Source organism: Dendropsophus ebraccatus, chromosome 12 (genome assembly GCF_027789765.1).
Source record: "Dendropsophus ebraccatus isolate aDenEbr1 chromosome 12, aDenEbr1.pat, whole genome shotgun sequence".
Taxonomy (NCBI): Eukaryota; Metazoa; Chordata; class Amphibia; order Anura; family Hylidae; genus Dendropsophus; species Dendropsophus ebraccatus.
Window position 1 is genome coordinate 71,025,868 of NC_091465.1, and position 14,000 is coordinate 71,039,867.

At 45.5% G+C, this 14,000-nt stretch overlaps 1 protein-coding gene across 1 annotated transcript in view; it reads left to right on the forward strand.

The window, feature by feature from the left end:
* The window catches only part of SHANK1 (SH3 and multiple ankyrin repeat domains 1), a 197,747-nt gene that overhangs the window by 79,086 nt on the left and 104,661 nt on the right, over nt 1-14,000 (forward strand). The window contains exon 14 of the mRNA XM_069946701.1: nt 3,844-3,919. Within this exon, the coding sequence (XP_069802802.1) occupies nt 3,844-3,919 (76 nt within the window). The remainder of the gene's footprint in view (nt 1-3,843; nt 3,920-14,000) is intronic.

A 14,000-nucleotide genomic window follows, 5' to 3' on the forward strand; every position in this document is an offset into this window, starting at 1 on the left:
GCATCAGCACCCAGAAAGTGCAGGACCCATGCTCTTGTGGGGCCCCTATAGTGACTGGATGCTGTGCCCAGTTGGGGCTGGTTCTCCTCCTTTCACCCTGCACGCTACTGCTGCTGGCACCCCCTCCTGTACTCCACTGTCCGGCATACCTTGTGTGAGAAGGAGAGGAGAGAGAGAGCGTGTGGTGACAGGGGCTGGGGGGATCCTGCAGTGTTGTGGCTGCCAGGGACAGGACTGTGAAGGGGAGCAACAGCAGCAGCTCTGACAGTGAGTGATTATTGTCAGGGTGTCTGTCAGGCTGCTGGAAGTTGTAAGATAGAGGTGGACTGTGTAAGAGAAAGCACACAGCCCCCACCCCCCTCTCTGGTGCTGTAAGTTTTATTGTAAGTTTAGGCCTTTTAGCCAATATCTGTGCCCCCCGGCAGCATGGTTGTTTTTCTCTTTCATCTCCCCCTAAGCAGCCACATACAGTCCATGTATCCCACCTGTGCAGCCACATACAGTACCATACCTCCCAAGTGTCCCTCTTTTGGAGGGACAGTCCCTACTTTTGACCCTTGTCCCTCTGTCCCTCTTTTCCCCTTACATGTCCCTCTTTCTGACCTAGGATTTGGATTTGCATTAATAAACTTTCTTTGTTGCTGTAGAAAGTGGTTTCTTACTGTATAATAGACCCAAACTTGCATATTATTCTGTCATAAGGTGCAAGTTGGATCCTAATAATTGTTCTATTCAGACGAATCATGTCACATTATGGCCCTTTTCCCTCATGATTCACACATGCAGATGATAAGGCCCCATACACACATCTGTAGGTGTAACGGATCCATTTTGGGGACATGATCCGTACCGCAAAAAAATGATTAAGCCATTGTGCGTCCATGTCGCCTATCTGACAGTGGGTCCCTGCAAATGTGGACAGTTAGTGAAACACATTTGTGATTCTGTCCATGATTCCACAATTACAGACAGGGTTACTGCGGTGTGAATGGGACCTAAGGATGCAGTCACACTTACAGGATCTTTTGCAGATATCAATGTAACTAAATGCATCATTCTGTAGCAGATCCTGTGTGTGTGAATGTAGCCATTAATTAAAAAGTATAGAAATGTCTGTAAAACATTCCTAGACTGAACCACAAGTGTCCCTCTTTGGCCGTCCAAAAAGTTAGGAGGTATGCAGTACATGTATCCCACCTGTGCGGCCACATACAGTACATGTATCCCACCTGTGCGGCCACATACAGTACATGTATCCCACCTGTGCGGCCACATACAGTACATGTATCCCACCTGTGCGGCCACATACAGTACATGTATCCCACCTGTGCGGCCACATACAGTACATGTCTCCCACCTGTGCGGCCACATACAGTACATGTCTCCCACCTGTGCGGCCACATACAGTACATGTATCCCACCTGTGCTGCCACATACAGTACATGTATCCCACCTGTGCAGACACAAACATGTCTCCCACCTGTGCACCCACAATGATTAAGGGCCCATTTGTTCTATCCCCTATTAGTGCTGCCCTGGGGTCACACTCTGACCTACTGTATATATTCTAATCTCTCACAAAGCATCCAGTATATAATGCACCTAGGACCCTCCAAGTACAACAGCTGCAAACACCACAACTCCTAGAATTTACTGCAGTCTGAAGTCCTCAGGATGTGCTGGGATTTGAAGTACAAATGAGCAGACAACTCAAGGGGTTGTACTCTCGGAAACTACAACTCCCAGCATTCTCTGAGAGCTTTATAAGTGTAAGGCATTCTGAGAGTTGTAGTTACATCAGTACAGGATTGGACAAGGTCTGCATGTCACTTCTGACGGGTTCTTTATTTGGGTGCCCCCTATGATCAGTCCTATTGGTGGGTCACAGGTACCCCAGTCCCACGCTGGGGCATGCACTGACTACAGTACAGTCCTATAGTGGGCCCTGGCATCTGTACTGCGCTATAGGGCCCTCCCAAGAAACCAGGACACATGTACCAGATACCCGGACATACGTATGTGTGCGCCTTCAAGAAAGGTGGAGAAACAAATAGGTTTTAGGGGCCCAAACACATTTTTTTCACAGGGGCCCTTTGCAGTCTGTGTCCGCCCCTGAGCCCCTCTGTACAGCCCTAATGTAATTTAGGCCTCTCTGTGCTGCCGCAATGTAGTATGGGACCCTGTGTGCAGACCCAATTTAGTATAGGCCCCTCTGTGCAGCTGCTATGTTTCATAGAACTCTCTGTGCAGACTATACATAGTGCAGGTCCCTCTGTGCAGCCCCCCATATAGTATAGGTCCCTCTGTGCAGCCCCCCATATAGTATAGGTCCCTCTGGGCAGCCCCTGTTTATTATATGCCCCTGTGTGCCATCATGATGCAGAATAGCCCCCCTCCTCCATAGTGACCCACCTCTTACCCTCTCCCCACAGCTCTTTTCTCTTCTCCTGCTTAGTCCCTAGCTTGTTATCCCCTAACGCCTCCCCTGATGCAGGCAGCCAGATAAACAGAGGCTCCCTGCACTGGAAGCACCCGGGTCTCTATTCCGGCGCAACGTTACCCTTAGCAGTGTATGCATGCATGGCTGAAGGTCACTCTGGCCCAAGGATCTGGAACTTTACCCAGTGCGCCCCAGGATACAGAGCAGAAAGCAGGTATAATGCTGTCATCTGTTACTTTCCCTTGGCAGCACCATCCAACTCTTGCTCCTACCCGCTCTTCTGCTGTTCTCCATGCTGATCCTGGGCCTGCTCACTCTCGTGTCTTCTGGAATCTTCTTCATCCTTTTGGTTCCTGCTGCAGTGACACCTCTGGCCACTAGGGTGTGCATGTGGCCACATGCTGTGTATTAATAGAGGCAGCTTGTCTCTACCTGCTACTGCTGTCTGCCAATCCAAAGCCTACTGTACCTACATAAGCTTTCTCTACCTGCCATTTCCTTTGACTGAGCGGTTACGGTCCAGCTTTCCAAGCGAAGGCTTCTGTCTACTGTTTCTGCTATATTCCTGCGTATGCTGACCTGTGCATGTTCTTTTGGATTTTGTTTCCTGCGAGTAGCACAGCAGGTCCACCCTCGCTATCTGTTACATGCTGCCTTTGATTACAAGATTGATTGACAGTGCAAGGAGCCAATGGCTTCTCGTACTGTCAGTCAGGGCTCCTATTTAACTATAAGCATGAAATCTTCAGCTTCCCTCCTTCCTTCCTCTTTTTTGAGCTATTTGTTTGTTCAGTGGGTGGTGAATCCTTGGTAAGATGTCTTTCAAGTTATCACATGTTGTCTGGTACCACCAGGGTTTAACTCCATCTTTTCTTCACTCTTGGAAGGAAGAACACATAACATAAGGGAATATAGGATACTATATGATTACGGCCTGGCCCCATCCATCACCAAATATTCCGCCAATGTTTTATGAACAGGACATGACACTGGTGTTCATTATTATGGTCCAGTTTTATTTTCTTACACTCTGCCCATGCTGTCCCAATCTGTACGGTAAAGCCGACAAAGGAAGTAAAATGCAAAGGGTATATCAGTCTTTCTTTACTTGGATTCTTATTAAAAAAAGAAAAAAAATTCTGTTTATCCTAAACCCCTGCTTTTAATCCTATGTAATTATCTGACAATACATTGCTTTTAGTGTTTTACGCACAATCTTAGCCGTGAAAGGCGAGAATGACAAATTCAGTCTGTTGCATCATTCTGTTAGACTTTATTCTTCGCATTATTTTACTTTGTTCTGCTTTTTAACCTCCTTACATCAATACTTTATTAACCGAACAACAAAGACTAATTATTCAATATATTCAATTTTTTTTTTTTTTTTACTGTCTTTGTGCCAGAGAGTCGAAGTGACAAAGCCAAGCGGTTGTTCAGACACTACACGGTTGGATCGTACGACAGCTTTGATGCTCCCAGGTAAGAAATTCCTGCTCCTCTTTATGCTGTGTTCCATCTGTCGGCGGACATCATACAGGCAAGCTGCGTCTTCAAGGACGTTTGCAGGTGTGATTATAGCGTGGATGCGTGCCAGCTGCTCCACAGAGGTGACTGGGAAACTGAGAAAGCAAGAAATATGAAATGCAAGACGGCAAAGTGCAGAATCATTAGTAACCGAGCACCGCGCTATTGACGCTGCCTGTACTAACAGGTCTCCATTTATAAGCCGACTATACTGACGTCTTGGGTAGAGAAGACATGTGGAATCACTTATAGATGGAAATATGTTAGATTATGGATTATAACACAGTTGCTATAGAAACAATTTACAAACATGGCATCAACGTTCGTCACGTTGTGCACCCTATAAAAACTGTATGAGTACATTTCCTCAGAACTGCATGTAATGTACTGTCATGTCCACTAGAGGGAGTACATGTTTATGCAAAGTTTCACTTTATGGTAATGTAGTAATTCAGTCGGTGTTGGAATAATTTTATTTGTCAAAAGGAATCAGAACATAATTTAGGACTTGACATTCTGAACTGTGGCGTATAAAAAACAGAGGAGCAAGGGACCAATAGGGTGCTGGATTTAGAGAACCAGACTGGAAAGATCTGATGGTTATTTTTGCCTTCACTTGTGCCAGATTCCCCACCCCCGTACTGCAAAAGTCTCCAACTTGGCCATTAGGGTCAATCAGGACCTGTCCCCCCTATTTCCGAGGACTCCATAGTAGCAGCTGTGTGTTCTATGGTATACATTCCTGCCCACTGTATACAGGTCTTCTCAGGCATTAAAGGGGTATTCCACCCAAATCTAACTTTTCATATACTTCTGCCCATGGTGAGAAAAAAACAAACAGCCTATTTTTACCTTTCTGCATTCCCCCAGTGTCCTCCTACAGCATGCTCGGGTCCCGGCTGGGACAATCCCGACTCCACTTCTAAGACAGACTTGTCTGGGAGTGACAGCCCGCTAAACCAATCACTGGCTGGGATGGGGCAGCGCCGCGAGCAGTGATTGGCTCAGTGCGCTGTCATCCCCAGATGAGACCATCTCGGACATGGAGACGGGATCGCCTCAGCCGGGACCCGAGCATGCTGTAGGAGGACACTGGGGGAGCGTGGGAAGGTAAGAAGAGGCTGTTTGTTATTTACTCACCATGGGCAGCAGTATGTGAAAAGTTAGGTTTGAGCGGAATACTTCTTTATCAGTGATGTAGATTATGATGTTTTAGCTACTGGTAGCGTTTCTGAATATTTTTTGGGGAAAAAACAAAACAAAACATGGTTTGTACAGTAACACAAAACATAATATTGCACTGGGTTTTATTGTACTGAAGAGATTGTCTGATCTCATAAAGTCATTGTGTGGTGGCCACAAGGAAGATGGGTGGAGTAGTCCAGGTTAGCTGAGAGTAATAGTCCCTCAGGCAAAGTCTCTAGTTTGGTAACGGATGGCTTTGTAGCTAACTAAGCGCAATAGTGGGAGGTCCTTGGCCCTGGGGTACTCTTGGGTGTAGTGTCTTCAGGGTGTACTTGTGATGGTGTATGCAATAGAGACCAGTCCAGACACATAGGTTACTTGCAGACTAGGGGTTAACGTTACTGAATTCTACTGTGTACCCAACAAATACTGTTTCGCACAGGGTAAAAAAATGTACAGTGTTTTGGATGGATGCTTGAAATGTGGGTCACAGTTCCCAGAAATACTTACAGAAAGTCTCTGAATGTGCTGTTTGCATGTAGTGCTGCCAATGGAGATATAGAAAGTCTTATTAGAAGATTCTCTGCTGACTGTGGTGAGTATATAGGAAAGTTAATAGGTTTATCCGCAAGTAAAACTTTCACCCCAAGATATATAACTCACTAATATAGTCTAATCGCTAATAAGATTGGCTTCAGCATGCTATTTTGTGCTTTTACCTGACAGGAAGTTGAAGAACTACAAAATGTGTATTGTCTCCAATTTCCCAGCTCCTCCCTCTCTCCATAGACAATGCATCATTCCATGATGTCACAAGAGGCTTGGCTGGATCTTGTCTTTGATCTTTAGCCCCACCCCCCTTTGTGATGTCACCATCTCATACCAGCCCCTAGAGCCTAGAGCACCATGTCCCTGTCAGATACAAATATATCTTTTTTAGAACATTTGAGGAGAATGAGGTGTGTTTATAGTATGCTCCCTTGTGATGAATGATGCTACGGACAGAGGGACAGGAAGTTAATACAGCAGGTGCTGCAACCTCACTGACTTTGCAACAGTCTGCAGTAAAATAAGATGTTCTGCAATAGCTTTAGGTGGGAAACGGGCAAGATTGTTGGGAGAGGGGAGTAGGCAGGGTGAGAGGACTGTCATGGAAAGCTGAGGGAAAGCAATGCATTTTGGGAATTCTAGTACTGAGCCACCAGGAAGTACCCCATTTCGGGGGTTTCAGAACCTAGGAAGACAGATAGGGCCCTATTACACGGGATTATCGTGCGAAAAATCGTTAAATCGTTCGAATTTAAACGATAATCGTTCTGTGTAATTGCAGGCAACAATCGAAAAATCGTTTGTATGTCGTTAATCGTTTATTTAGATCTGAAACTAAAATTATCGTTATTCGTTCGCTATAATTCCACGTTCGTTCGCTCAAGTTCCGCGTTTTTTCACTAATCGTTCAGTATAATTGCACATTGCCCATTGTTTTTCTGGGATCTGAAGGAATAAACGATCATTGTAACGATCGCAATAACAATCATAGCAACGATCGTAACTGACGATTATCGTTCTGTGTAATATGGTGAATGATTTCAGGTTAACGATAAGCAATCTCTTTTGCGATCGTTTACCGTTAGTCGTTAATCGTTAAAAATCGCTTAGTGTAATAGGAACTGTAAATAGGGGTGACAGGCTCCCGACCCCCCGTTACAGCCCCCTATACTCACCTGATCCCGCCGAGTCCCGCTTTCTGATCCGGTCGGGTCACGGAGATATGAGCGCCCGAAGCCTGGCGTGCGTGCTCACAGGAGAGTCCGATGCCCATAGAGAATGACGGAGCATCGGACTCCCCATTCATTCTCTATGAGCGTCGGACTTTCCTGTGAGCGCGCACGCCGGGCTTCGGGCGCTGATATCTCCGCGACCCGACCGGATCAGGAAGAGGGACCCGGCGGGATCAGGTGAGTATAGGGGGCTGTAACGGGGGTCGGGAGCCTGTCACCCCGGCACGGGGGTGACAGGTCTCCTTTAAGCAATGCTATATCCTTCTACAGCAGATGTCAGAGTACCCCTTTAAGTGTTTGCAGAAGAGTCCTTGCACAGCTTTTCCCTCTTCTGGCTAGAGGATTCTCACAACAGGATCGTAGAGATGAATTTCCTCTCAGCATGGCTAAATCCCCTGAAACGCCACATACAGTGACCAATGCAGAGCTGACTTAGACTTAAGCAACCGAAACTATATGTAGATACTCCAACAAAACCAGGGCTAGCTAGATCAACTTGTTTCACAGCAGGTTTGCTGGTTCAAATATGTAGACCTTCTCTCCTAACCAGGCCTAGCAGGAGACAGAAAGGCATTGGACTTAAAAGACTCCTTCCTCAGAACTTTCCAGTAGCTTCTAGGAAAAGCTACTCTGAGGGAAGGTCATGTGACCAATGTTCTACGTATCATTTACTTGTGATCTACCATAGGTGGCAGTACAGAGAATTATTTTACCCCTGCACGTCCCAATACCACAAAAAATGTGACAATGTGATATACAGTTATTTGGAGAGAGGTTCTTCAGCCACAAAACTTTAGGCTATAATAGTTTGTTTACATGAAAAAAATGTTTAAATTCTTCTTCAGACATATGAGTTCACTGAGAGATCAGATTACATTTGCTCATAGACTTCTATGGAGGGAAGATGGGTAAGGACGAGGAGTGGCTGGAGAGAGATAGCAGCAGAGAAACACTTAGACTGGGCTGGACTCATGGCTTATACTGCTCAGTATTGCTCTGTAATGTCCTCAGTATTGCTGTTGCTTCTGAAGGTGTGCTAAAAAAAATGTAGGGAATCGTGTTCTTCTCATTACTGGAGGAATTATAGAGGCCCAGTATCAACCGCTAGCTCAGGGAACAATAAAAATGAGAGATAGACATAGTGCTATTCTTTGTGTTCAAACAGCTTATTCTTAAAAGTTATCCCAAAGTGTGTAGGCATGCTTAAAGAATAAAAAAGCATAAAATAAACATAAGAAATCTATTTACTGCAGATGTAAGAATTTTTGACATGTTATCTGTGTCTTTTATGCATTGCCAACCCCGTGTTATGATCTTGTGAGTTTTCTTCATCAGTTTCTTGTTTCCAGGGATCTTAGAAAGTAGCTGAAGCGCAATTTCTCTACAGCACAGAATAATCAGACACCTACTGTGATGCATTAATAGAGTCACTTAGAGCCCCTAAGGAGGAGGCTGCAGAAAATCTGATGGAGCCAGAGGTTACATTAAAGAGTGTGGGTAGAAATGGAGGTGTCAGATCTATAGCCCTGCCCGCAGTATGACACTTATATATGCCGTGATCTATAGCTAAAGAGTTCTGGGAAACTCACATTTCTAGAAAAAAAAAAAGAAAAAAGAAAAATAGTGAATGGGTGTAATTGCTGAGCAGATCCTCTAGGTGGCATCGTTAGTTGAATGAAGCAGACCTGCAACCAAGTTTTCCAGAATGTGGCTCTTCAGCTGATGCAAAACTACAACTCCCAGCATGCCCTAAAATTAAAAATTAGGGATCACAGGGGCTCCAAACTTCCTTGACCCCCACAATCTCCAGATCACCCTCCAGCTCCTTTCTTTTGAATAGAGCTGTGGAATAGCACATGCCCCTCATGCTCATCACTAGATTTAAAGGGGTTTTCAGATTAATGCTCCACAGGACAGGGGATATGTAAAAGATTGCGTCTCTCCAGAATGGCCCCCTGTTCCTTTGTTTTCAATAGACGGGGTCGATACATGATCCCAGTGCTGTACTTTCAGCGGCATCATAGAGAATGAATAGATCTGCAGGTCACGCCATATGCTGTATCCCATTTTTCCAGACGGTCCTCCGACTGTATCCACCCTCTCCACGGAGCGGGCAGACAGCGGCAGTCAGAAGCCGAGAGTTCAGGTTCTTACTAACCCGAACCTCGGCAGGTTTGCTCATCTCTAATCCTGTCCACATAAGCCAATATTCCTGCAGAATAATTCCATCATCCAGAGGAATTAATGCTACACTAACATGCTGCCTATCTGAAGGCCAAAGGAGGTCCAGTATGCTACTATTTGGTAAGCTCTAATATAGTGGTCAATAATTTCATTCATAGGGAACTTGTCTTCCTCATTTTGTTTCTTACAAAGGCCCTACTAACTACTACTCCGTAAAGGAGGCCTTTTTTCTCATTATCGCTGGGGACGGGGTGGATGAAGACAATGGTGTCCACCTACCTTCCCGGTTCCATTGCTGGAGCCCGCATCACACTGTCTCCAGCCGCTCACATCTCAGACAGGACTTGATACGTGACGTTGGCAGGTATGCTCAGCCATTGAGCGGCTGTAAAGGCCCTATTCCACGGAACTATTAGCGGCCGCATTCAGTCGATATCGGTCGTTACAGCCGATAATCGTCCCGTGGAATAGGGGGCAACGATCAGCCGTCATCGTTCATGTCGGCTGATCGTTGAAGTCATTGAAAGAAAGACATGTTGAAAGACAAACGACTTGTATAGCAGCAATTTGCTGCCGCCGTCCCGTGGAGTAGGGGCGGTGGCAGCAGACCGCCACTATATCCTATGGGCTGCCTGGATGATCAGCGATCACCCGGGTAGCCCCCCCGCAGCTTCCCCTGGCCCTCCCCGGACTCACCCGCTTGCTGCAGCCGCGTGGAATAGCGGCAGCAGCGAACAGGGTACGAGGAGTAAATGAGCGCTGACAGCGCTTGTTTGCTCCTCAGAGTCGGCCCGGTATCCCAGAGCAGCGTGATTCAGGCCCTAATGCTAGAGTCAGGGAGGTAAGTGGACGTCATTGAGAAAAGGCCTCCCTCCCTGAGTACCTCTTAAAGATAAACATCGGACTGGCAATTAATTAAATCTTTTACATGATGAACCTTTTACATGGGGACCTAATGAAGGGACCGATCACAGCCCGAAACGCGTTGTACTTTTTCTGCAATTAACTACTGAGGTCTTGAGGAATACCTTGGTGTTTGGTGCTTCTGTATACTGCAATCTTCTCCTATTTTGGACTCTTTTATATAGTTTTACAGCCAACACCTCCGACACCATTTCAACATATTCTTTTTTAAATTTAGGTCATTCTCCTCCGTGTCGGATATCCTTCGCATAACTCCGTTCATTACTGGAGGGTTAAAATTCTGAGCGGCGTCTATCAACACAGTTGAGAAATGAGAAGAATTAAAGTCAGGTTATGACCCAATTAGGAGAGTGGAGGCTGATGAAGACCGGAGAGAGCGCCCTATAAACACGTAGAGTGCTGTTTATGGTGGCATTTCAATCTAGGTGTGCCGTTTGACCTACATAACATTTTTTTGAGTGAGGACTTGAATATTTTATCACCTATCATGAAAAGGACCACGTCTACGGCAGCCCTCTGCTTTATATTTTAATACAGGAGGAAATCGTTCTGACTCAGAGCAAATAATTTATGTAAAATTTATGTAAAAATGGGTAATCATTTCAGGAGCATAAGCTGAAATACTTAATTGTAACTTTTTTAGTACTGTATGTGGCGGCTGTGAGGAGGGGGCTTGCGTCTTCTGTAATCCTATGCTCCCTGCTTCTTTTGTGGGGGCTGAGACATTGTGCTTTTAGCTACTTTTTCCGTTGCGCCCCTGTGTAGAAACAAACATGAAGCCAGCACGTGCCTTATGGATGCATGCCAATTTTTTTTTTTTTGGGCAATACTGGCAGGCTCTAGGGGTGGCTCAAACGGGTGAGGTGGGGGTGTGAGTATATTTCAAGTTTAACCCATTTGTAGCAATAAATACATAAATGCTTGTTCTGATGTGACCTTTTCATGGACTATTTATATCACATTCTCTTTCTGCTCCCAAGTACTTTTGCTTTTTGTCATCAATTAAGGGTAAAGCGTAGGATTTAAAGGGCTTGTCTGGCCTAGAAACACATTTTACATATGGAATCTGGATGCTATGTTAATAAAGAGGGAGCCTTGTTCAGGACTTTCATCTATTAGTCACCAAAGAGAGTGCTTACAAAGAGTATCTCTTATTATGGAGGACGGGCGATATCGCCCTGTATAATAGGCCCAACGACTAGCTGATGAATTAGTCATGGAATGGGCTTCTTAAATAAAGGCTGATCTACTTGTCTGCCTGTGTAATATTGCATATTAGAAGGCCCAATATTTAGAAGCAAGCGAGCGCTGACCTGTCAGGTTAGTTATCACTTGCTCCTCGTTCCCCGCTTGCTGTCTGCGCTATTACATGGGGAGGAGCGGGGGAGGGGGGGCACGGGGAGCAGTGGGACCACTCCTGGTCCCACTCCTACCCTCTAATGCCCATATGGGGATCTAGACTACCAGGTCACTACCTTGAGATTGGCCTTATCATAGGTGAAGGATGATCTTGAGGGCTAAGTGACACCATTGCAAAGCACCCAGGAGCCAGGCAGTGAGGATTCTGGAGACAGGCTAAGGTCTAGGCCTGGTAACATACATCTATGGTCAATAAAATGGGTACAGAGGTCAAAGAGAGCAGCATAGATTCGTGATCAGAAAGCGACTCGAATACAGGAGAACCAACATGGTCAAGGAAACAAGCCAAGGTCATACACAGTAATGGAACACAGAACGCTTTTGCTAGAACACTTATAGAACTTCAGGCAAGGAGGGCAAGATAGAACTGGCTCCTCTACAAGATTACAGGAGACTATTGGCTTTGGATTGGTTTGGATAACACATGTGCTGGCCCTTTAAGACGCATGAAGAGTTTCCACAGGCTTCTATGGTTATCTTAATTCTATGTAGCAAAACTATCTGGGCTGTAATAAAGCGAAGATTTGGTTTCATCATTGTCAACTTAAAGGGAATCTAGCAGCAGGTTGGGCAATTGTAATAGGACAGGGAACAAGTTTTGTTAATGAGTAAATAAGGAAATTTAGTGCACTAGGGTCCAGCCGCCCTCAGTACACTGATTCACCTGCCTGCTCCAGCAGTACGCCTACTGACAACTTTTCTATTTGGTGCTCTGCAGTGATGTCATTCAAGGCTCCTGACATAGGTAAAGGTACTTAAACATTCCCTGCCCAACAAGAATCTATGAATACCAGTCTGTGTTGGCCAAAGAGATGTATTATACCAGCCGTCTGCTCCCACCAGCATCCTGCTCCCGGGTCTTGCTTCATGGTCCTGACTGTAGCCATGCTCCCTTCTGCAGTTCCGGCATCAGCACTGACTTTTCCAGAAAATATCCCCTTCCTATCACAGCTGTTTGGCATCTCTTTTATGGGGTCATCGAAAGGGCAGAAATGGTCCTACCTGCTCTGCTCTCTGGCACTGTTCTTCTACCCTCTGGCCTTCTCGGATGATAAATTCTGAAATGAAAGGGGGTTGAAAAGCATGTTGCAGGCAATGTTTAAAGTGACTCTGTACCCACAATTTGACCTCCCCAAACCGCTTGTACCTTCGGATAGCTGCTTTTAATCCAAGATCTGTCCTGTGGTCCGTTTGGCAGGTAATGCAGTTATTGTCCTAAAAAACAACTTTTAAACTTGCAGCCCCGTGGGCTGGATCGTTAAGGCACCTCTGCAATGTTCAGACAGGAGAAAATGTTCCAGTGGCATTCCTAATGATGAAGAGGGTGGGGAGGAGAGACGGAGGGGTAGTGCAAAGTTGGGCACATACATTATAAGCCCCGGCCATTGGGCACAGGGCTGCAAGTTTGAAATTTGTTTTTAGGGCAATAACTGCATCACCTGCCGAACGGACCCCAGGACAGATCTTGGATTAAAAGCAGCTATACGAAGGTACAAGCGGGGGGGGGGGGAAGGATCAGATTGCAGATTGTGGGTACAGAGTCGCTTTAATAGCTGCCTACTTATTGAAAATTGAACAATGCCCACAACATTTACCCCCCTTCCAAGATGGCCAGAGGGAGGAAGTGCAGTGCCGGAGAGAAGAACAGGTAGGACCATTTCTGGTCTCGAGATAACCCCTTAAAGCTTGCTTCGCCCCTTTAGTTTTGTTGTCTTCCTTGTGGCCATTAGCTAAGATGTTCTGTTCCTTTCCAGTGTTCCTGTGTATTGACTCATATCTCTTTCCTGGTTTTCATTTCTTCCTGACCCCTTCTATACTGTATTGTCTCCCCTGGTGCTGACCCAGATCGTTGAATTTGTGCCGTCTGCCATGGACCTTCTGGTCTGTTATTGACTCCTCCTCTACCTTTTCCTAGTGTATCCCACTTCCTCTACTATGTTGGACCAGACCTGCTTACTATGCTTCCTGCCTCTTGCCTGTACCACCTGGTCCAATGGGCCAGCCACTACCCACACCGGGACCACGCTTGTAGAGCGACCTGGTGCAATCTGGCAGCTAAAATCCAACTTCCATAGCCTGGAGCAGAATACAGATTGAAAACCTATAGGGTACTTAGTGTTCTTTTAAACACACAGATATCTGACCAATTTATCTAACAGATTTTTGAAGCCAAAGCCTGGAACAGACTATAAACAGAGAACAGGTCAAAGACATAGATTTCTACTCTTTTCAAATTAATTCCTGGCTTTGACTTATGGAAATATGGGAATACAGTATATAACATTGATTAAAATAATTTCCTTTCATGAGGTTTCATAGGTTGCATGGAGCCGGAATGGTCATCTATTATTCATTATTCGATGTCATGTCTGTGATTTGTGGATACCTAGATGACCATTCTCTTATATATTCCAAAAATATTGGAGAATTTTACATTCACAATAGTAAAAAAAATAATAAGTATTTATAACCATGTAAGCAGAGGTTGCGGAGTAGCTATTGCTGCTCTAGAGCCCGGCTCCTTTGTGTGCGGTGCAGCAGCA